The 24850-nt window shown below is 46.5% G+C and overlaps 2 protein-coding genes and 1 pseudogene across 2 annotated transcripts; all 3 read left to right on the top strand.

Moving 5' to 3' along the window:
* Window positions 1-4446: 4446 nt before the first annotated feature.
* On the top strand, window positions 4447-5919 carry LOC136546745 (cis-prenyltransferase 4, chloroplastic-like; annotated as a pseudogene).
* A 1058-nt stretch (window positions 5920-6977) lies between these two features.
* On the top strand, window positions 6978-9201 carry LOC136544325 (uncharacterized). Its single transcript, XM_066536525.1, has 5 exons — window positions 6978-7005; window positions 7096-7259; window positions 7377-7787; window positions 7872-8015; window positions 9151-9201. The coding sequence occupies exons 1-5, from the start codon at window positions 6978-6980 to the stop codon at window positions 9199-9201; spliced, it is 798 nt and encodes a 265-aa protein (XP_066392622.1).
* An 8572-nt stretch (window positions 9202-17773) lies between these two features.
* LOC136544326 (vegetative cell wall protein gp1-like) lies at window positions 17774-22696 on the top strand. Its single transcript, XM_066536526.1, has 5 exons — window positions 17774-18244; window positions 18360-19114; window positions 21563-22217; window positions 22329-22385; window positions 22508-22696. Exons 1-4 carry the CDS (start codon window positions 17803-17805, stop codon window positions 22379-22381), a joined length of 1905 nt encoding a protein of 634 aa, XP_066392623.1. The 5' UTR covers window positions 17774-17802; the 3' UTR covers window positions 22382-22385; window positions 22508-22696.
* Window positions 22697-24850: the final 2154 nt, after the last annotated feature.

Raw genomic sequence — 24850 nt, forward strand, 5'->3', positions numbered from 1 at the left:
GCCGAGCCAAGGGCACACACGAGCGCGGGTGGTGCTGGTGGTGCTCGCCGCCGACCCCGACCCCGACGGCCGAAACCGACTAGCATGACCTTTCCCTCCCCTATGTTGCATATGTATGTTTCAAGTGTTTCAGACGTTTCAGATGTATGTTGCAATTGTTTTCATCTTGATGTTGTAAACGTAGATCGAGGGATGTTGCACATGTTGCATATATTGCAAGTGTTTTCTGAGGCATGTTGCAAGGGTTTGTTCAAAATGTTTTATCTATTTCCAGACGTATGTTGCAATTATTTTTTTATCTGAATGTTTCATATGTTGCAACAATATGTTTTCCAAATAATATTTCAGTTGTTTCAGTCTTATATTGCAGCAAATGGTTTAATGTTGCAAGTTGCAAGTGTTTTATTTTTTCTGGATGTTTAATGTGTTTCACATATATGTTGCAAAAGTATGTTTCCAAATGTTTCATCTGTTTTAGGTCTTATGTTGCATTCATGTTGTAAGTGTTTTATGTTGGCCGGGGGACGATGGACGGGGTGCTACGGTCAGGGCATGTTGGGGGCGTGCTCGTTCTCAGCTGCTCATCTCGGCTCCTAAGTGTCGCCGGCGCGGAGAGAGGAGGGTGTTAGGGGCGACCGGCGGGTGCAGAGACGGGGATGGAGTGCGCACGTGGGGCGGGGTGAAGACGAACGGTGGGCGGGCTGCGGTGGGCTTGTGACCGGGAGCTGGGTCACGGTTCGGTTTGCTGAAACTAGGAGTTGCGTCCTGACGTGCTGCGTGCGCCGGACGACCGGGCGCTACTGCCTGCGTTTGCGAATCAGTAATCCTACATTGCAAATGTGAAGGTTACTGATAAGCACGTGAGAGAATCTGAAGGCAAGTGAGCATGGCAGCTGTTTTTACTGATAATGATATCAGAAAAAAATACAAGGGCGCACGTAAGGCTTCTAAAAGTTTGTGCTCAAAAGGTGATGATAACAATCCATTTACATGGCTGCTCTCTGTTTTCTAAGCTTTCATTTTATTTCAACCAATCTTTCATGGCAGTCCGAGGACGATTTTTTTATGCTAATGATATAGCAGAATTCGTCTACCATAATATATATTCCAATTACCGCAACCTTCTGACAACTACAGGCTTAACAAATAGGAAATGTTCTCTATCAATCACACAATCATTGCTAAGCCTCTCTCGCCTTAGCAAATCTGTTCGTAGTTGCCGTCTCCAACATGCGACACACAGTGTACTTTGGCCATGTACCAAACCACATCATTTCGACTGAGGTACTGTTTAGTTTCCAAAATTTTGTAAAATTTTTTAAGATTCCTCGTCACATCGAATCTTTGGACGCATGCATGAAGCATTAAATATAAATAAAAAATAAAACTAATTACACAGTTTTGACGAAATTCACGAGACGAATCTTTTAAGCCTAATTAGACTATGATTGGATCCTAATTGCCAAATAACAACGAAAGTGCTACAGTACCATTTTCCAAAAAATTTCGCCAACTAAACAAGGCCTGAACCAAAGTGACCAACATACCACACCTGCACCAATCCAATTTGGATGTTTAATTAAGCTTCTTCCCCATTTCTGTTAGCCATGATTCGAACATGTTGGTAAAACTAACAGGAGTTTTTTTTTAAAAAAAAAAACTTCTATGCCGAATCCTTCAGTACTCTGAACTAAGTCATCTTTTGTGAGAACGATACTTTTTTTTAGCATAAATACCTGAATGTTTAGAGGTATGTAGTTTCAAGTTCCAATCAAAGCAACTATCCATGGACCATCACAACTCACGATCTAGATTTGCCTTGCACATCGAATTAACAGAAAATTGTCCATTGTGGTTAAGCGACCACAGAGAGCTGACACACATGTTTCTTCAGCCTGTTCGCTTGCTCGTAAACGATCGTAAATTTCCAGTCAGGAATAGTGTTTTTCTCTCACACCAAACCAGCCAGCAGTAAATAATCCACGATACGATACGTCCTGTTCGCAGTAAATAATCCACGATACGATACGGCCTCCCGAACAGGACGCATGCGACCAAGTGCGTGACGTACTGACGTCTAAGCAGCCACAAGTGCGTGACGTCTAAGCAGCTGACACATGCTCTCTGAAATCGGTAGACTTTCTGATTCCGCGTGATTCTGAGCATTCAGCGTGTCTGAGGTGGTACATTCTTGAAGATTAAATTGTGGGAGTCCTGAACAAGATGGTTTTATTCAAAGCATCTTCATGACCCCTCCTGCTAGGATCAGGGACGCATCTACTCCTACATTGCCAAACGAAAAACTTACTTATTATTACCATCAAATTTTCATCATATATGTCGGCTGGTGGCTAGACAGACACCAAGTGCCGTACTGCCGCACCTCTCTCTTTTTCTTTAGGAATTGCTAGCGTCTGGACATCTGATGGGATAGGACACGGTAACATGGGCACACTTCCACCGAAATGTCGTAGCGGAACGGTCCATCAGAAAAACTCCATCGCGTGACCCCGACTTCCTAGGTTGCCAGCCCGCCCGCCCGCTCCTACCGTTGAGCTGTTCGTTGCTGCACGCGTGTGTCCGTCCCCATCAGTCTCGTCCGTCCTACACGCGTACCCCGCCCTTGTCCGCCTGCCCGCCCCGCGCCCGCCGCTCCTCCCACCTAACCCCTCCTCTCTCTACACGCGGGCGCGACCCAGGAGCTGAGATGAGGACAAGCACGCCCCATCTGTAGGACCCCAGGCACGCCACGTGCCCCATGCGCCAGCACCCGGCTCGTTGCACCCCTTCCCCTGGCGCCCAGGCCATGCCCCCATGACTCTCTAAACATACCTCTAAAACACGAAACACTTGCAACATGAAACACTTGAATGCAACATACGTCTAAAGCAAATGAAACATCTGGAACATACACTTGCAACATGTGTATGGAATATATGCAACATTCAGATAAAACACTTGCAACTTGCAACATGAAAACACAACATATGACAGAGACAGTTGAAACACTTCAAACATACTCTTGCAACATATGTGTGAAACATGTGCAACATCCAGATAAAAAACGCTTGCAATAGATGTGTGAAACAGATAAAACATTTTGAACAAACGCTTGCAACATCATCTGAAACACTTGCAACATGCCTCTGAAACACTTGCAACATATGCAACATCCCGATCTACTTTTGCAACATCTATATGAAACACTTGCAACATACCTTTGATTACATATGAAACAATTAAAACATATATTTGCAACATAGGGGGAGGGAGACGCCAGGGCCGGTTGATTCTAGCCTCGGAGTGGGAGTCGGCGCCGAGCGGCAACGCGCGAGCATCACCAGCATGGGCCGCACTTCGTTGGCTCGGTGGGGACCGATCTGAGGCGCGTGACGGCACCACCAGCGCCAGCAGAGTGGGGCGACGTCGTCGAGGGAGGATGCTGACCGAGCTCTATGTAGAGGAAGAGTGGCGGAGGCTGATTAGTCGTCCCTCCTTGCCTGAGGTGCCGTCGGAGAGGGATGGAAGCGGTTGGACAGGCACGACGAACTGAAGCCGCGCGATGGGTGAACTATGGTGGAGAGGGAGGAAGGTGGTCAGCGGCGCTCAGGTGAGGTGGATATGGAGGATAGCTGCCGGCTAGCCGCGGTCGAGAGCACCGCGGGAGCGCGGAAATTGGAATTCGATGGCGAGTGGGGATTGGGGAATGATGTTTCGGGAGACTCGTGAGTGAAGAAGACAACCGTACGTTTTTTTACCAAACAACCGATCAGAGGAGGCATCCGTGATAGTTGGGCCGCTTGTACCATCATGGCCCACGACAACGGGGGCGCGTTCGGACGATTGGACGCCCTAACCCCAGCATTTCCGTTTGCCCCCACTAGCTACTAGGATTAGGGGGTGTTTGGATCCTAATTAGGAGTATTAAATATAGACTAATTACAAAACTAATTGCATAAATGAAAGCTAATTCACGAGACGAATTTATTAAGCCTAATTAGTCCATAATTAGCGAATGTGATGCTACAGTAAATATATACTAATCATAGATTAATTAGACTTAATAAATTCGTCTCGCGAATTAGTCACGGCTTATGCAATTAGTTTTATAATTAGCTCATGCTTAGCCCTCCTAATTAGTATTTAAACATCCGATGCGACCCGGGCTAAACTTTATCCAGTTGGATATTTTCTCACACAATGCATGGATGCTGATGCAAAGGATCAATCATGCCCATGCCCCATGCTTAGTTGCTGATAAAATGTCCCTTTCTCTCCCGTTTGAGGCCACTAAACACTTACATACACTCGCGGACCACATGAGCAACAAGGCACCTTGCGACGACATGCATGCATATGACAGTATATGACACTTAATGAGAACACTAAGGACCAACGAAATTGCTGCAATAGCAATACTCAGCTGTGTGAGAGGCACGCCGTACTTATGGCATATGTTGTTTGTTTCTCTAACCCACGAGACACACACACACACACACACACACACACACACACACACACACACACCATGCATGATTGAGGCTTTGGGACTTCGTATAGCATCTTGTTGGCAAGTGAACAAGCGATCAACTTCGAGAGTGAGCAAGATTTTAGTCACGACTTATAACCGGATTCTCCACAGATAGGAATAGGATGATGAACGAGCCTATTCTGCTCGCGCAACACTCTCCATCTGCCGGCGCCGTCGCTTGGCATCGTCCGGTTGCATCACCCGCCATCTCGCGCCGCGGTCGCATTATCCGGCCGTCTCCATTCGCTCTGTCGGCCGCGGCGACCACGGACACGCGCACCGCCTCGGCCACGCCCGATCGCGAGGCGCCGCCGCTCCAGCTCCTCCGCAGCGGGGTGCGGGTGGAGTCGCTGCCTCGGCACGTAGGGTTAGTGATTGACGGGCACGCCCGATGGGCGCGCGCCCGGGGGCTGTCGGTGTCGGAGGGCCACGCGACGGGGCGGCGCACGGTGGAGCGCACGGTGCGGCTGTCGCGAGCGTGGGGCATCCGCGCGCTCACCGTCTTCGCCTGCTCCCACGAGAACATGACCCGCCCCAAGGCATGCATGGCTGGCTGTCTGCCGCCTACGCCATCCATCAGGAGCTCACTTCACTTTCTGTAACGTATATATAGGAGCCTGACGCGCGCGGTTCTTGGAATTTCGCAGGCGGAGATAGACTTCCTCATGCAGCTGTACGAGGGGTTTATCCGTGACAACGTCGAGAAGTTCTGGAGGGAGGGAATCCGGCTGCATCTCATCGGCGACTCGCCGGGACGGCCAGCCTCGCTGCTGCGCGCGGCGAGGGAAAGCCCACCAGGCCACGCGGAGCAACTCGGAGATGGTCCTGATGCTGGCGATCGGCTACAGCGGGCGGCGGGACATACTGCGCGGGCGTGCCAAGAGCTCGCCACGGAGGTGCAGAGCGACCTGCTGAGGCCGGAGGACATCGACGAGGCGCTCATCGCCGGGAAGCTGGGGACCAGCGTCGCCGCTGGCGGCGAGCTCTCCTGCCCTGACCGGGTCATCAGGACCAGCGTCGAGCTGAGGCTAAGCAACTTCCGGCTGTGGCAGTCCGCGTTCTCGGAGCTCTTCTTCTCGGACGTCATGTGGCCGGATTTTGGGGAGTACGAGTACCTCCGGGCGTTGCGTTCCTACCAGACCAGACCACGGCGCTTCGGCCAACGAATTCCGCGTCCGTAAACAATATAAGTGCCTGTTTGTAAGTCGGTTTTGGACCCAAAATCATTGTAAATTAGAGGCCCATAAATTTGTACAACTCGATCAAGAAAATACTATTTGGATGAGTGATGAGCCCACTTATTTTACTGTTGTATTAGGCGAAAACTGTTGGATTTATTATGGGCTAGGCCCATTTATATATCTAATAAATCAATAACTCTATGGCTTGTAATTGTAGGTATTATTATTTGTACCGGATTGGAAGTTAAAAGGACGTTGACTCAACTTAAATGATTGGAATAGATCCGTCTAATTTGAGAAGTTGAGAAACGGACAAGGGCGTGCCACACGCGCGCGCGCCGCCGCCGCCGGCCGGGCCCGTGGCGAGGCCGGCGTGGTGTGTTAATTTTTAGCACCCACTAACTCGATATGACGCTTGATCTCCTTGAGTCTCTCGGTCTTCCCGGCGCATGCCTCCGAGGCTTCTCGGCTCCCCTTGCGATTCTTCCAACTCCAGTTAAAAGAGAGAACACATTCCAGAAACACTGTTCAGTTGCTCGATGGCTTTCCTCATCTCGTAACTCTGCGCGCACGGACGAGCGAGAGGGCAGGTGCCTCCGAAGCCCTTGTCGTTTGGGACCTTGCACGGGGGATCGGCAATTAGGTTTTTGGGGAGCGTCTACGCGACTGTCCAAGAGTCTCCGTCTCCGTACGTCGTCTTCTTCCCGATCACCGACGTCTCCTTCCTCGAGGAAACATTTTCTTCTCCTACAGCATGTCGACTTCGGAATTGCGGACGGGAGGGTATGATCGTTTCATCTTCTCTCAGTTTGTTCCATATGTCCAGTCTTGCCGTTTTATAAGATGTCTTATGTCTGTTTCTGCCAAATATATGCTCTGCATTTGTGCTTTATTGTTACAGTCATGTTGCTTCATATGTAGCCTTATGCTTGTTGCAAATATGAGATGTATATCATGCCAGTTTCTCTCTGTTATGTTTTATGAATCAAGTTCACATGTTTTTGATTTTCATATGTTTCACATGATACATGATCTAGCATGTATTTTCACCATGGATATAATCGATATCATGATTTCAATGATTAATATTTCTTTATATGTCATCATCATGCTGTTAAATTATGAAATTAAAATGACATGGAAATTGCATATTATTCTAACAATCCAAAAACCTAATTATAGGCATTTTTTCTATCAGAGGTTTTGCTGTTGTGTTAAAGCCTGACCCTTTTGATGGTAAAAACTTCTTGGTTTGGAAAGCTAAGATGGAATTGTGGCTCGCTGCAATGTCATGTTATCATATCTCTGATGGCAAACCTGCTAACTTGCCTCCTGAGGATGAGGCTAAGTTTAAGGCTGATGACAACCTCTTTTGAGGTGCAGTGATTAGCGCACTTGATCCAAAATTCCAGAAAAGCTATATCATCCTTCCTACAGGGAAAGAGCTGTGGGATACACTTGTGGGAAAGTTTGGAGTTACCGATGCTGGTAGCGAGCTGTATCTCATGGAGCAGCTGTATGACTACAAGATGGTTGAGAACCGATCTGTAGTGGAATAAGCTCATGAGATTTAGGCACTAGCTAAGGAACTTGAGCTCTTTCTATGTGTCTTACCTGACAAGTTTGTGGCTAGCGGTATAATCGCCAAGTTACCACCTTCTTAGAAGGACTTTGCTACCTCACTCAAACATAAGAGACGGGAGTTCAATGTTGAAGAGCTCATTGGTACTCTTGATGTTGAGGAGAGAGCGAGAGCAAAAGACAATAGAAAGAATGTTGAGACCTCTACTACTAATGTGGTACAGAAGAGAAACTCTGGATTCCGCAAGTATAAAAAGAAGAAAAACCAGAACAAGCAAGAGAACACAACTAAGCCTGTTCAAACAGCACAGTTTAAAAAGAAGAAGAACAACAAGAGAGATGGAGGCTGCTTTGTTTGTGGCAGTGAACATCACTGGGCAAGTGAGTGTCCTGAGCGCAAGTTCAAGCAGGAAAAGAAATCAGCAAATGTTGTCACTACTGATACTAGAGAAGGAGCAACTGGGTATGGTAATTCTTTACCATTTGTTCTTTCAGTATGTAATTCACCTGAGTGGTGGATGGATAGTGGTGCAAACATTCATGTGTGTACTGATGTTTCTCTGTTTTCTTCATACCAGGTCGAGAGGTCTGACGCCTTGTTGATGGGAAATGGGTCGCGTGCTTATGTTCTTGGTGTTGGTACGGTCATTCTGAAGTTTACTTTGGGAAAGACGATGCCATGGAAGAGCATGCAGCATGTGTCCTCCATCAAGAAGAATCTTGTTAGTGCGTCTATGCTATGTCGAGATGGCTACAAAATTGTTCTAGAGTTGAATAAATGTGTTGTGTCGAAACATGGTTCTTTTGTTGGTAAAGGATATGATTGCAGAGGCTTGTTTCGCTTATCACTGCATGATATGTGTAATAAAATGGTGAATTATGTTAATATTTCTGATGAGTCGGATTTATGGCATTCACGTTTCTGTCATGCAAGTTTTGGCTGTCTTATGCGGTTAGTAAATCTAAATTTAATTCCTAAATTCAATTTGGTCAAAAAGTCTAAGTGCCATGTATGTGTTGAATCAAAACAGCCCCGCAAGCCTCACAAGGCTGCTGAGGCGAGGAATTTAGCACCTCTAGAACTTGTCCATTCTGATTTGTGCGAAATAAATGGAATTTTGACTAAAGGCAATAAAAGATACTTTCTCATATTTATAGACGACTTCACCAGGTTTTGCTATGTGTATCTCTTAAAAACAAAAGATGAAGCGTTTAATTATTTTAAGACCTATAAAGCTAAAGTTGAGAACCAACTTGAGAGGAAAATAAAGCGGTTAAGGTCCGATCGAGGTGGAGAATATTTCTCTAATGTCTTCGATGAGTTTTGTGTGGAACATGATATTGTTCATGAGAGGACACCGCCATTCTCACCACAATCCAATGGGATTGCTGAAAGGAAAAACCACACTCTAACAGAGTTAGTGAATGTCATGTTGAGTACAGCGGGATTATCTAAGAAATGGTGGGGTGAGGCGATTTTGACAGCATGTCATGTCCTGAACAGAGTTCCAACAAAGAACAAAGAGATCACACCATTTTAGGAATGGGAAAAGAGAAGATTAAATCTCTCATATTTGCACACTTGGGGTTGCTTGGCTAAAGTAAACGTGCCAATCAACAAAAAGCATAAACTTGAGCCTAAAACTGTTGATTGTATTTTCCTTGGTTATGCATTTCACAGCGTTGGTTATAGGTTCTTAATTATAAAATCTGAAGTTCCTGATATGTATGTTGATATAATCATGGAATCTAGAGACGCTATATTCTTTGAGAATGAATTTCCAATGAAGAATACACCTAGTGAAACAAGTCATGAGACTATAATTCCCCATGAACACGAACTGTCTATTCCAACAGATCATGCTGAAGATTCTCATGTGCACATCCCTGAGGAGGATGACACTATAGTCACTCGAAAGAGCAAGAGACAGAGGGTTGTAAAATCCTTTGGTGATGACTATTTAGTGTACCTTGTGGAAGACATACCAACCACCATTAGAGAGGCATATTCTTCTCCTAATGCTGACTTGTGGAAGGAAGCAGTAAGGAGTGAGATGGATTCTATTATGTCTAATGGAACTTAGGAGGTCGTTGACCATCCTTATGGTTGTCAACCTATAGGTTGCAAATGGATTTTCAAGAAAAAGCTTAGGCCTGATGGTACAATTGAGAGGTACAAGGCAAGACTTGTGGCCAAAGGATATACCCAAAAAGAGGGTGAAGATTTCTTTGACACCTATTCACCAGTTGCTCGATTGACTACAATTCGTACCTTAATTGCCGTGGCTGCCTCTTATGGCCTTATCATTCATCAGATGGATGTTAAGACAGCTTTCCTGAATAGAGAGTTAGAAGAGGAGATCTATATGGATCAGCCAGAAGGGTTCATTACGGATGGTCAAGAGAACAAGGTGTGCAGGTTGTTAAAATCATTATATGGCCTAAAACAAGCACCTAAGCAATGGCATGAAAGGTTTGATAATACTTTAACATCTAACGGTTTCTCTGTGAATGAAGCTGACACGTGTGTGTATTATCGATATGGTGGGGGTGAAGCTGTTATGCTGTGCCTATATGTTGATGACATCCTGATCTTTGGATCAAATCTCAATGTGATTAAGGAAGTAAAGAAACTTCTATCGAGCAATTTTGAAATGAAAGATTTGGGAGAAGCTAATGTTATTTTAAACATCAAGCTTATTAGAGAAGGTGATGGTGGGGTAACTCTGTTACAGTCCCACTATGTGGAAAAGGTATTAAGTCGCTTTGATTTTAGTGACTGTGATCCTGCTCCCACGCCTTATGATCCTAGCGTGCTATTGAGGAAAAATCGAAGAATAGCAAGGGATCAACTGACATACTCCCAGATCATTGGCTCACTCATGTACCTTGCGAGTGCGACAAGGCCTGACATCTCATATGCTGTGAGCAAGCTGAGCCAGTTTGTGTCAAACCCGGAAGATGATCACTGGCGTGCTCTTGAGAGAGTGTTGCGTTATCTGAAAGGTACTATGACTTATGGTATTTATTATACTGGACATCCAAAAGTGCTGGAAGGCTATTGTGATGCCAACTGGATTTCTGATGCTGATGAGCTGTATGCCACGAGCGGATATGTGTTTCTGCTTGCAGGTGGCGCTGTTTCCTGGAAGTCTTGCAAGCAGACTATCTTAACAAAGTCTACAATGGAAGCAGAACTCGCTGCATTGGACACTGCTGGAGCTGAGGCCGAGTGGCTTCGTGATTTCCTGTTGGATTTACCGGTAGTTGAAAAAAACGATACCGGCTATTTCAATGAACTGTGACAACCAGACTGTGATCACAAAGGTCAACAGTTCCAGGAATAACATGAAGTCCACAAGGCATGTTAAAAGAAGATTAAAGACTGTCAGAAAGTTGAAAACCTCCGGAGTTATAACGTTGGACTATGTTCACACGTCGAATAATATGGCAGATCAATTCACTAAGGGGCTGTCACGAAATGTGATAGAAAGTGCATCGAGAGAGATGGGTATGAGACCCACGTGAAAGTCTACTGTAGTGGTAACCTGCTCTATGTGATCGAAGATCCCGTGAAGTAGAGTGGTGAAACAAGCTATAAGTAGATTGAGAGGAAAGTTCCCTGTAACCTATCTCTGATGCATATCTTTCTTTCTATAAGACATGATGGTGTTTACCTTAATGTATTTCGAGAGTCTTATAAAGATGAGATGTTGTTCTACAGAACATTTTTTGAGAAGTATACCTATATGAGTCAGACTGCTGGTCACAGTCTATGGGACCTAGGTTATCCCTAAACACTCATGAAAGGCATAGAAGTGTGACTTATATGCTTCAAACAGCGGGGATGCTTGTTGCAACCTAGTACCAGCAAAGGACTTGAGTGAATCTCACCTCATATAAAACTGTCAATTCAAGGCATAGTCCATTGTTCAGTTGTGACTAAGTGAAACTCTTGTTCTAGGTGGATGTTCAACTTAACAGTCTCCATCGAAACACTGGTATATCAAAGAATTGTGATTCTGTAACTATACAGTTACAAACCCTAGAGTTTAGTGGGGATTGTTAGATTTATTATGGGCTAGACCCATTTATATATCTAATAAATCAATAACTCTATGGGTTGTAATTGTAGGTATTATTATTTGTACCGGATTGAAAGTTAAAAGGACGTTGACTCAACTTAAATGATTGGAATAGATCCGTCTAATTTAAGAAGTTGAGAAACGGACAAGGGCGTGCCACACGCGCGCGCGTGCCGCCGCCGCCGCCGGCCGGGCCGGGCCGGGCTCGGGCCGGGGCGTGGCGAGGCAGGCGGGCAGGCGGGCGTGGTGTGTTAATTTTTAGCACCCACTAACTCGACCTGACGCTTGATCTCCCTGAGTCTCTCGGTCTTCCCGGCGCATGCCTCCGAGGCTTCTCGGCTCCCCTTGCGATTCTTCCAACTCCAGTTAAAAGAGAGAACACATTCTAGAAACACTGTTCAGTTGCTCGATGGCTTTCCTCATCTCGTAACTCTGCGCGCACGGACGAGCGAGAGGGCAGGTGCCTTCGAAGCCCTTGTCGTTCGGGACCTTGCACGGGGATCGGCAATTAGGTTTTTGGGGAGCGTCTACGCGACTGCCCAAGAGTCTCCGTCTTCGTACATCGTCTTCTTCCCGATCACCGGCGTCTCCTTCCTCGAGGAAACATTTTCTTCTCCTACAGCATGTCGACTTCGGAATTGCGGACGGGAGGGTATGATCGTTTTATCTTCTCTCAGTTTGTTCCATATGTCCAGTCTTGCCGTTTTATAAGATGTCTTATGTCTGTTTCTGCCAAATATATGCTCTGCATTTGTGCTTTATTGTTACAGTCATGTTGCTTCATATGTAGCCTTATGCTTGTTGCAAATATGAGATGTATATCATGCCAGTTTCTCTCTGTTATGTTTTACGAATCAAGTTCACATGTTTTTTATTTTCATATGTTTCACATGATACATGATCTAGCATGTATTTTCACCATGGATATAATCGATATCATGATTTCAATGATTAATATTTCTTTATATGTCATCATGATGCTGTTAAATTATGGAATTAAAATGACATGGAAATTACCTATTATTCTAACAAAAACTAGTGGAAAAAAATATCATGTGAGGAGGCCCAACTCCGTGCTCGCCAGTTGCCCTAGCGGAGGCACCGCTCGTCTGCACGAGCCTTGGCGGCGGCCAGCAGATCCAAGGGTTGATTCGTCGGCAGTGGCTACAATGGCGGATGGTTTCGACTCTGATATGCAGCGACACCTTCACCCCTGTGTCGTGAGTCGTGACCCAAATCACGTCGTCGATCGGACGACAAAGGGCTTTCATTGTGGCTTTTGGAAACAGTATCCAATCAAAACAAGGAGGAGGTATGATAAAAAAAACAAGGAGGAGGTTGCTAGGATATGTGAACTCACCTAAAATAGTAGGATGCACATGCATGGCTGTGGCACAAGTCAAGCAGCGATAATCAGGATCTTGCTAATACTAGTCTATCGGACCTAGTCGCAAGCACATGCACGGCTGTGGCACTAATCAAGGAGCGACAATCAGGGATCTTGCTAATAGTAGTCTAACAGATCCGTTGTGAAATAATTTTAATTTCCATCTCAATGTATAACGGGTGGTTCATAAAGTTGGGCAAAATTTGATTGTTCCTGAGGTTGAAAAATGACTTTCAATTAAGAGGATAAAACTTATGAGATGTACAATACCTATGCTGGTAAGGTTGGATTCAGTATTGGAAAGAGCAATGCAAAACAACGAGTAGATAAAACTATATATCAGAAACATGTAGGTTGTAGTAATCAAGAGCATCGAGATAATGAGTCATAGGTTGTAGTAATCAAGAGCATCGAGATAATGAGTCATCACATAGGGATATTACAAGAACAAGTTATACTCGTGTTCAGTTTAGTGTCAACAAAGCGGCCGGGGATTTGAAAAGTGCAAAAGGTTGTGATTGACACAATCAATATCTTGCTAGTCCAAATAGGTTGCACAACCTGAAGTCCCAGCGTCGTGTTACAGAGCAGACAGACACCTAATTGATCAGATAAGGGAAGTCGGGATGAGTCCACCCCAGGTGTATGAGTTCATGAAAGAGTTTTATGGAGGACCTGGCAAAGTTTCATTCACAGAGATGGATAGCAATAATGAGATCGGGCATGAGCGTGAGAAGTACTTAGAATCTAATGATGCATGATCATTGTTGGATTACCTGAAGAATAAGCAGAAAGATGATCCTATATTTTTTTATGCTGCTCAAATAGATGAGGAAGATGACTAGTTAGCTAATTTCTTCTAGGTAGATGGTCAGTCTATTATAGACTATGCATGCTTTGGTGATGTTGTATCCTTTGACACCACATTTCAGACTAAGTTTGAAAAGCCTTTTGCTCTACTCCTTGGAATAAACCACCACAAGCAAACAATATCTTTTGGGGTTGCACTAATACTTAATGAGACTTTTAAATCATTTGCTTGGCTCTTTGAGACCTTTCTAACAGCAATGTTAGGGCAGCATCCCAGCACAATTTTTCACTGATCAAGACGCGGCCATGGTAGGAGCAATTGCCTACGTATTTAGAAATACAAGCCATTGTCTTTATTTGTGCATATCTATCTTAATGGTGCTAAACATCTAGGGCACATAATTAAGAATTATCCTTACACATTCTTACATGATTTTAAGAGATGCGTGTATTATGAAGACAAATCAGGAATTGTTAAATATAACCTTGAGAACAACAAATGGATGACAAACCTATATGCTTTGAGGAAAAAGTGGGGGGCTGTATACCGTGACTCTTTTACAACTAATATAACTTCAACTCAAATGAGTGATGGTATGAATATTGTCTTCAAGAAAAGATTTCGTAGAAAACTTAGACTTATTGAACTCCTGGTGGAATGTGAGAAGGTTTCCAACAGTCTTCATGAAAATGAGTTAGATGCATATTTTAATTCACGTCAAAAGGACCCTGTTACTTACATCCCAAAGTTACCTCTATTGAAAACCGCAGTTGAATCATATACAAGAAAGATGTATCTGGAGTTTAAGGAAGAATTTAAAGAACATTTTTCATTCTCTTGTAAATTGTTACATACTGATGGGTCAATCTTGTCATATATGGTTACGCATATGCTATCAAATCATGGAGCAACAACTGTTTTCAACAGTCCGAATATGTCATTACATGTTCTTGCCGGAAGTATGAATCGATAGGTATGTAGACACATTTTTAATTTATATCTGGTACAGGAGGAGGTCCAAATAATGCTGTAGAAAATCAGTAATAAAAAATTGATTTTAGGATAAAATGTCAAATTATTTTGGAGGCGCGCACACCTAGCGACCACCTCCGTAAATGGTCAAGGGGTTGCAGGAAATTGCCTGCCTCTGAAAATCATTTACGGAGGCGGGCATCTAAAACGACCGCCTAAGAAAATTATCGATTAACGGGGGACGACTGCCTCCGTAATCGATTATCAAAGGCGGTCATCTTAAGACGACCGTCTTTATTAATCGCTGATTTTCAAAGGTGGTTGTTTTGAGCGTTCGTATCCTAAAATTGGTTGATGGCGCCTCCGTAAATAGTTGCGTCAAAAATTAATTCATTACTTTTTCGTATGAACATGGATGAAGACAAACTTTATATTAAAATTGTAGCTCTCGACATTATCTACAACTTTGTAGTTAAACTTTTTTTGAATTGAAACTGTTCAGGGTCCCAAAATATTATAGTAAATTCACAGATTTTAGAATTTGAAATTTAAAATTATCAAACAATCTCGGATATTGACATGACGATCTATACGAAAGTTATAGTTCTCAATACAATCTACAACTTTATAGTTAAAAAATTTGTATTTGATGTCGTTTAAAGTCCCAAATATGTGTTCTAAGTTTACAGAATTTGAAATTCAAAATTTAGAATCCCTAAACGGTCATGAATGTTCACATAGTTAATACAAAAGTTGTAGTGGCCGATCCGAGCTACATGTGTGCTATTGGTAAGTTTTTTATTTAAAGTCGTTTAGAGTATGAAATATGTAAATTCACATATTTTAAGATTCATTTTTTTGAATTTTTCAAACAATGGGCCTGTTCGCTTGGAGAAATTTAGAGGAATCTGAAGGAATTTATGAGAGCGTAAACAGTGTTTTGATCTGGGAACAGTGAAATCTGGCTGGTTTCCATACCAGCCGAACGCAGCCAATCTCGGATGGAGATACATCATATACCAAAGTTGTAGTACTTAACAAGATTTAAAACTTTATAATTAAATGTTTTTTTTTCATTTGAGTTCATTTAGTAGCAAAAATATCCAATATAAGATTATGAGAAGTGGATATAAAACGATAGCTAGCATATTATATAGACAGAAATGTGTGTGCAGTATACAATGGTAATAGAGACAAGTTGTGCTGAAAGTTAGGTCGCGAGTTCGTAGAGGTGAACGTTTTAAGGCGCGGCGCGAGTTCGTAGAGGTGAACGTTTTAAGGCGTGGCGGGATTAACGAAGGCATTTTGTTGGAGGATGCAATGCCCGCCTTCGTTAATAAAAAATGACCGCCTCCGAAAATAATTTTAGTAGTAGTGAATATAGATGAAAGCGCTGGTCCAAACCATTTGATCTAAATGACTTGAGCTCATTATTTTTTTTTTCATATTTTATATACTTACAAACAATTGTTACAAACAATTTCATATATATGACACAGGACCTTGATGTTGGTAGCTACACAATGCCTAATTTTGCAAATGCTTCAACCATGGCTGCTCCATTCATCCGAGGCGGAGATGCTAATGCTACAATGTCAAACTTTACAAATTGTGTGTATGAACAATGTCAAACTCTTACGTGGAGTTCAACAAGAAGCTGCGATGTCCTTATCTGCTAGAAAGTTATTAAATTCTGATGAAAATATGTAACTGTGTTGTTAATCAAGACATCTCATTTTATTTACTCCTTTATTAAATGAGAATTTCTGTTTCGACAGCCTGTTCTCATTTATTAATGCAATGGAACAAATTTATCCTCTGTTGGCACCACTTTTTGATGACTGGAAATTAAAAACTGATTGTGCGCCGAAATCTGGTGAAACAGTAGCCAAAGCGCCAAAGTTGTGGCTGGGTATTTTATTTAAAAAAAATGTTGTACACTCACACGATACTTATACAGGTCTCTACCAAGACCACATGCAAACACCACTAGACCAGGTCTGATCTGCCTGGGGTACTCTGACGCCTGCATGTATGAACCGAACAAAAAAAATTAATATACACCGGCCAGATAGCTAATTGATCAGGCGGCGGCGGTGACCGGTTAGAGTCCATGTATAAATGTCTACGTAGCATGATGCACGACGGCCCGGCACGAAGCACGCTATTTTGGTCTGGCCCAAGCACGGCACAGCCCGATGGTCAGTGAGCCCGGGCTGGCCCGGTCCGGTGGAGCAAGTCGTGCTTGGGCCGCTCCTCAGGCACGTGGGCTGGCACGGCACGGCCCGGTCCACAGAGCGCGACCCGGTAGCGGCCCGGCTAGCTGACCTGCTAAGCCCTCATCCCCAAACCCTAACTCTCTGTCTCGCTCCCTTTCTCTTCCCCTCCCAGCCTCCCCCCGTGGCCCCGCCCCCTCACGCAGCCCACTCCCGACCTCCCCACGATACAATGTCGCACGCTCGCACTCGCTCCTCCTCCACTCAGTCCCTCACCTTTGCACCGGCGCCGCGGACGCCCCCTCCCATTCCCTCGCGTTGGCCGTCAGGACCGGGACGCCTCCTCCCTCTCCTCGGCTCCTCGCGTGACCTCTCCTCTCCTCGCAGCGCCGACGGCCTCTGCCTCTCCCTCTCCTCGAGCGATGCCGCTACGGAACCGGCCTAGGCCGCCGCAGGAGCGAGCTCGCTAGCCCCGAGCTCCGCCCGACGCCAGATCCGGTGCCAAGAGCGAGCTCGTTGGCCCCGAGCTCTGCCCGACGCCAGATCCTCCCCTTCCCCCTCTATCTGGCTGGTCACGCTTCCTCGTGGGCCACGGGCCAGCCTGACACGCTAGATTGGCCGTGCTTCTCAGGCCGGGCCGGCCCGAAAAACAGCCCAACAGGCCGTGCCTGGGCCGTATGTCAGGCACGGTGCCCGAGCGGCCTGGCGTGCCATGCTGGCCCGACCCCCATCAGGCCCGTGCCGTGCCGGACCGGGCCGGCCCGTTGGGCATCTATGAGTCCATGCGACTCGGCAGCCGAGAGCTACGTGACTCGCGGTGGAACCAACGCTACCCGACGGGAGCGGCGTATGAGGCTAGGAAATTACGGGAGGCACTAGATCCCCCGTCATACTCGTTCCTAGCGCATGCGGTCTTTCAGGCCTAGATGCTAGGGAGAATCACCTTTGTCTCAAACCCACCCGATCTATATAATCCCAGTCCCCACATATATTGCACCGTACCATCAAACCCAAGCAGGTCGCCATCCAATCCAAGCCATGGCGCAGTTTAAGTGCCTGTGCGTTTTTCTATTATCTCTCCTGCTTGCCTTCACCTTCACCAACGCCTATGAAGAAGCTCCACGGCAGACGCTCCCGCCGATCCCCTGCATCCCGGGCCGGCCACGGCCCCCGTGGCTGCCACCCTGCTCGCCGCCTTCCCCACCGCCGCCGCAGCCAGCCGAGTGCTACACATCGCTGTCGGGGCTGATGCCGTGCACGGACTTCCTCACCAGCACCGGGGTGCCGCCGGCCCCCTCAAGCGCCTGCTGCAACGGCCTTAGGTCGCTCGTCACCGACGCGCCCATCTGCCTATGCCACGTCGTCAACGGCGACATCAGCAAGCTCCTGCCTGCGCCCATGATACCGCGGCGCATGGTGGAGCTCCCCCGCTTGTGCGCCATCATCCCCTTCCCACGTGCCACGCTTCGCCAGTGCATCAGTGAGTTGATCATATATTAAGCAACAATTTTCCTTTTGAGTTTTATATATGGCTACATTGTTATATTGATTGATTGAAACAAATATACACGTGTCGATTTAATTTAATTAAACAGGGGGGCCTGTGCCGCCGATGAACCCTCCACCATCGACTCCACCACCGGCGCCTGAGCCAACCCCATCACCACCGACTCCGCCAGCAGCATCACCACCGGAATCGCCACCGACTCCGCCAGCAGCATCACCACCGGAACCACCATCAACTCCACCGGAAGCATCACCACCGGAGCCGCCATGGACTCCGCCGGAAGCATCACCACCGGAACCACCGTCGACTCCGCCGGAAGCGTCACCACCGGAACCGCCATCGACGCCGCCGGAAGCGTCACCACCGGAACCGCCATCGACCCCGCCGGCATCATCACCACCGGAACCACCAGCAGCGTCACCACCGGAATCACCGTCAACTCCGCCAGCAGCATCACCACCGGAACCATCACCAGCAGCATCGCCACCGGAACCGTCGTCGACTCCACCAGCGGCATCACCGCCGGAATCACCCTCTGTTCCTCCACCAGAATCACCATCGACTCCACCTCCCACACCAGCGGTGGCGCCACCTAACTCCCCACCCTCGACTCCACCACCAGAATCACCCTCCACCCCACCACCGACGCCAGAAGCTACGCCACCGGAATCACCACCAGAATCACCCTCCACCCCACCGCCGACGCCAGCAGCCACGCCACCGGAATCACCATCTGATCCACCGCCGACGCCAACAGCTACGCCACCAGAATCACCGTCCGATCCACCGCCGACGCCAGTGGCTACGCCACCGGAGTCGCCGTCGACTCCATCCCCATCATCTTAATTACGGCCAGTATTTCACAAGTAGTAGTCTAGTCAAATTAGATATGCTTTTTAGGATTCTAGCTGATAGGCATCCAGTGTTCCTAGTGTTCACGTAGCATGCATGCAGCACTGCAGCAGTGTGTTAGCTGTAAGTAGTTGCATACCTTGTTTACAGCGTGCATGTCGATCATAAGTAAGTTTATTAGAAGTATTCTTATAATAATAATATTTAGGAACTGTCATCCATGCAAAATATGCCACGGTACTACTGCCCAACGTGCACGCTCTATTACATAGACGGATGGCTAGCTGTCCAACCCGCCCTGCTGAGTCCAGCCCTAACCGGCTAACCCAAAGCTAAAATTAGGTCTCCCATCCCTGTCCCATGCTGCGCTTTCTACTAGTGGATTCGTCGAAGGAGACGGCGCCGCCGCGCCGACCATGCATTCCGGAGGAGTGGCAACAGGCGGACCAAGCGAACGGCGGCATCACCATCCCCCGATCCTATTTTATCGTGTTCATTCAGGCAGCCAGCGATGACCTCCATCACCCTCCTCCCCCGATCCTATTTTATCGTGTTCTGGCAGCCAGCGATGACCCTCCATCCACGTCCTCGATGGGGTGTCGTTCTCGACAGGCGGCACATGAGGACCGAGGAGGTCCGTTCCTACACGCCCCCTCCATTGCCAAAGACATCAAACTCCTCTGTCCACCGGGCTCAGTCTCCTCTATGATGCCCACGAAAAAACTCATCTTCATCAGGCAAGTCATCTATCTAGGTTAAAAAAAAGAGACAAGTCATCTATCTGCCGAAGATCAAAATCAAACTTGTAGTCCTCATCAGGATCATCAACAAAGCACTTTCTTTTTGGCTGAAATGTCATCCATCGATGGGGTACCATGATCAGAATCAGAAAAGAACACTGCAATCGAAAGGGATGGCAGGAGATGTGTCATCAGGAATATCAAAACAACGTTGGCAAACTTGATCAGAGCCCGTTACTGTATGTATGCCATCCACACATTGGCAACATACTTACACTTGCACAACCTCAATCGAATTTTCACTACTTCATAAATTATTTAGGTACATTGGAATAAGCAAATTTGTAATTAATGACTACTGGCATCTCTGGAAACGACGGAATGCAGCAATATTCAGACAAGAGTCTCTCACACACCGTCAAGTCTTCTTGTTAATGCACAACGATGCAAAGTTGTGGAGGTTACGATTGCCCAAGAAAGACAGGGAGGTAGCAGATGTTTGGTGCCAACTTTTGTTGCCTCTATGTAATCAGTAAACAGTTTTGTAAATGATGATGTTGTAATCCTTGAATCTGATGGGCTCATTGAGCCTAGATCAATGAAATAAATCCAAGCAGGTGGGGAGCCTCTCCCCCCGTTGACAGTCAAAAAAAAAAAATTGTAATTGATGAGAACAAATGTGGTTTGCATGCAAGGAAATTTTTCTAAAGAAGTCTGATGAAAACAAATGTTTTATCAAATTTGTATATCTTGACGAGATCTATAACTTTGTAGTTGATGACTTTTCATTTGAAATAATTTATGGTCCCAAAAATCTATTTGAAGTTCTCATAGTTTGAAATTCATTTTTTTTTAAATGTTCAAATCACCAGAAACAAAGTTGTAGATATGGATGAGATGTGAAAGTTTCAATTGACAACTCTTTTATTAGAAATCATTTAGGGTCCCAAAATTATGTTTGAAGTTCTAACATTTTGAAATCCAAATTTTGCAAACGACCTCGGACGAAAAAATGAAGCAAAGTTGTAGATGTAGATGAGATCTACAACTTTGTAGTAGATAACTTTTTTATTAGGAATCATTTATGGTCCCAAGTTTATAATTGAAGTTCTTACTTTTTTATTAAATTCAAATTTTGCAAACAATCTCAATGGAAAAATTAGCACTAACAAAGTTGTAAATCTCAACGATAATAGTGTTTCTGTAGCAGTGAAACAACGTCGAGTTACATAAACGGATCGGAGGGGGGAGAAGCCATATACTAGAATGACACAACTCGTCTAGGAACACGCGTTTTATGTGCAAGAGACGAGAAAATTGGCATACGTAACGTTATTGTTGTTCATGGGACTGCTACAAAACCGTCTAACACGATTTTAATCAATAAATATATACTAATAATGTATATCCATGGGACTTGTATATCCTTATGTGTGGCATTGTTGTTGTTGTGAGTCAAAAAGATGCTGAGATATACGGATATATATATATACTATACGCGCCTATACAAATACAACAAACAGGATATACGTACAGTATACAGCTTAAACTCGAGATAAATTGCTCGTACGCAGAGGGATCTCTAATCTAAAATTTTAAGTTCTAGATCTGCTGCAGCTGCTTATACCGTTTAGATTCTCCCTATAAATAAACCCCTCCGCGCGTCGTTCATCATACCCAACAACACGCGAAACAAAACCTAGCTTGGAAGATGGCGACGTCCAAGCGCATGTGGTTCGCATTCGCCATCACCTTCGCCGTGGTGGCGGCCACCCTGCAGCCGTCGGCGGCGACCAGAGTCCTCGACGCAGACCAAGAAGCAGGTTCTTCTCCACGGCCGCCGGCGTGGCGTCCCCGGCCGCTCCCTCCGCTTCCTTGCATCCCAGGCCTGCCGTGGCTGCCGCCCTGCAACAACGACTCATCGTCATCATCAGGCGGCGCACCGATCGTCCCGCACCCGCCGCTCCCTCCGCTTCCTTGCATCCCGGGCCTGCCGCGGCTCCCGTGGCTGCTGCCCTGCAACAACGACTCATCGTCGTCGTCAGGCGGCGGCGGCGGCGCGCCACCTTCGCCGGTCGACCCGCCGCAGCCGACAGAGTGCCGCACGTCCCTGTCGGGGCTGGCGCCGTGCGCCAACTTCCTCACCAACGCCACCAGCGGTTCGGCGCACCCAGCGGCCACGTGCTGCGACGGCCTCAAGTCGCTGGTGAAGGACGCGCCCATCTGCCTCTGCCACGCCATGAACGGCGACCTCGGCAAGGTTCTGTCGGCACCCGTGCTACGCCTGCGCGTGATGGCGCTCCCCCGCATGTGCCGCGTCGCTGTGCCGTTTGGCACGCTTCGCAAGTGCATCAGTAAGTCATACACACACGTAAACCAGCTGCATGCTACATTCTTCTCGAGTGTATATTGACTAATTGCTAATGCGATCCACTGTGAATTTTGTGACTGAATTGGACTGACAGGGGGGCCTGTGCCGCCGATGGATGCGTCAGCATCCGCACCACCGGCAGCATAATATGGTAACCACCATCCGATCCTGATCCTGATCCTCTTTTTTCACTTGTTTTTCTGTAGATCGGTCTCCCATATGTATGAGTTATCTTGTTATTCAAGACTAATCTGCTTTCGTTTTGATTTGCAGTGACAAGTAGAACGATGAAGTGCAGAGAAATTAAAGCGGCCGGTCGGTTGGAATAGTTTCGCCAGGGGAAGTTAGAGTTTAGATTAGATTAGTATAAGTCTTCGTCCAATGCTCACTACCGGAAACAACAGTAGTTTTACTGTATGCCACAGACACTCGCAAAGCCTAAAAAACACTCGACAAAGAATTTATGCACTATTATTATCTGCGGTTTAATAAACTTGTGTGGGATGTGCTTTGCGATTTCGTTTACTAATTTTGTTTCCATGAGGTCATCGGGTTTGCACTGACGTGGTCTATGGGCACGACGAGTATCCGATTCATCGGGGGAGGGGGGTTCAACATACCACTGGGGCCACGTTTAGTTCGGCCGATTTGGCGCCGGCCGAATCACTGTAGGTACAGTATCGTTTTGTTTTTATTTGGTAACAATTGTCTAATCGTTGACTAATTAGACTCAAAACGTTCGTCTTGCAAAGTACAACCAAACTGTGTAATTAGTTTTTGATTTCGTCAACATTTAGTACTCCATGTATGTACCGCAAGTTTGATGTGACGGAGAATCTTTTTTTTTATAGTATCAAAGTTTGGAATTGGAGGGAACTAAACATGGCCTAGACTTCAACGTAATAGCACAAACCCATGCGAACGTGCTAGCACAAAGCCCATGCATTCAACGTAATAGCACAAACCCATGCGAACGTGCTAGCACAAAACCCATGCATGGGTTTGTACACCTATCCCCAATCCTATGTCCCGCACAAAAGATGATTGTCTTAGGCTGTGTTTTGTTTTCAAAAACTTTTTCAAAAAGTACTACGGTAGCCATCACAATTTTGCGATACGTGCATGGAGCATTAAATATAGACGAAAAAAACTAATTACACAGTTTGGATGGAAATCACGAGACGAACGTTTTGAGTCTAATTAATCCATGATTGAACACTAATTGTAAATAAAAACGAAAGCAGTAACCAAATTACCCAATTTCACGACATTAAGGATATAGATCTAAACTGACTACGTCAACCTGAATGCATATCTATTATTACCACCTAAAAAGCCTCGACGGGTTTCGTACACAGGCCTTCGTGTGCGCGCGGGCGTGCGCGTCGTCCGATCCCGAATAGGATCCGTACGCGCGCCCGGCGCAGCCGTCGACGCGGGCGCGGGCGCCGGGCACGACGAAGGAGCTGCCGAGCGCGACCGCCGGGAACGGAGAAGGAGCCGCCGGAACAGGACACACGGCTACAGCCATTGGGGTCGGGGCGCTGGCATCGGGCCTAGCGGCCGCGCGGCCGCCAGGGCGTTGACGTGCGGAGCTTCGCGATGTTCTCGACCTGTGTTTTGCCACGCGCTGGCATCGGGCCTGGCCGCCGGGAACGGAGAAGGAGCCACCGTTTTTTTCCTGCCACAGAACTGCTTTGCCACGGCACTCGCGGTGAAGGAGTCCGGACCACCGGGGAGCACGGCCGCGATGGGAAGCGCACGCGCGAGGCCGTCGGGGCGTCGGGACGCGCGAGGTGGACGGGGCGCCGGGACGCGCGAGCGCCGAGACCCGGACGCCGGGCCGTCGCGGCGAAGGGAAGCACGAGCACCTGCGTGCAGCCGCCGGGCCTCCGGGGACGCCCGAGCGCTGGCGCGGGGACGTGGGAGCGCCGGTGCGTGGCCGCGGGGGCGCGCTGCCGTCAGGCCGCCTGGGGTGGGCGCATCGCGTGCGGTGGAGTCTGGATGAAGAAGATAACGTCCGTGGGGAGGAATCAAAGAAAGAAAAATAAAAGGAAGTCTGGTGGGGTAGAGAGAGTAGAAGGAAAAATAAAATAAATGAAAACTTAAGAAAAGAAAAAATAGAAGGGTATTCTAGACCACTAATTATCTATATTAGTCTTAATTTACATGTTTATTCTTTGTTCATTAGAAACATCGTACAAATTTGTGATTGATTTTAACATAAATTGATCTAAGCCATATGTGGCAATTTGGGTTCAATTTTTTGTGGCAGCCATGTAAACAACAGCCACACAATTTTGCCACGGTTTAGTAACGAACCAAACATATCGATTTTGCCACAGAATGTGGCAAGCCACAATATGACAAATTCTTAACCTTAGGCATGGCAAAATGTAGCAAGCAACTAAACAGACCCTGTCACCCTGCATCCACAGAGCTAGCAGAGCTATACCAAAGGTACCTAAAATATGATTGATAAATAGAGATTAGTGTTGTTGGACCCATGAAAAACTATGGAAGTTAAGAGATGGACCTCCATGGATCCTTTGCCACGCATCGTGGCACTTTACCAAGCAAGAATAGCGATTGGATGTGTGTTTGGTTGCTCAACTC

Source organism: Miscanthus floridulus, chromosome 3, assembly GCF_019320115.1.
Source record: "Miscanthus floridulus cultivar M001 chromosome 3, ASM1932011v1, whole genome shotgun sequence".
NCBI lineage: Eukaryota > Viridiplantae > Streptophyta > Magnoliopsida > Poales > Poaceae > Miscanthus > Miscanthus floridulus.

Bases quoted from the DNA above. Each gene is read 5' to 3' on its own strand.
- LOC136544326 (XM_066536526.1), top strand. From the start codon at position 17,803: ATGGCGCAGTTTAAGTGCCTGTGCGTTTTTCTATTATCTCTCCTGCTT. The intron at 19,115-21,562 runs TAATTACGGCCA...GCGAAACAAAAC, and splicing joins CGACTCCATCCCCATCATCT to CTAGCTTGGAAGATGGCGAC. The intron at 22,218-22,328 runs GTAAGTCATACA...TTGGACTGACAG, and splicing joins CACGCTTCGCAAGTGCATCA to GGGGGCCTGTGCCGCCGATG.
- LOC136544325 (XM_066536525.1), top strand. From the start codon at position 6,978: ATGGAATTGTGGCTCGCTGCAATGTCAT. The intron at 7,006-7,095 runs GTTATCATATCT...TTTGAGGTGCAG, and splicing joins GTGGCTCGCTGCAATGTCAT to TGATTAGCGCACTTGATCCA. The intron at 7,260-7,376 runs GTAGTGGAATAA...CCACCTTCTTAG, and splicing joins AGATGGTTGAGAACCGATCT to AAGGACTTTGCTACCTCACT.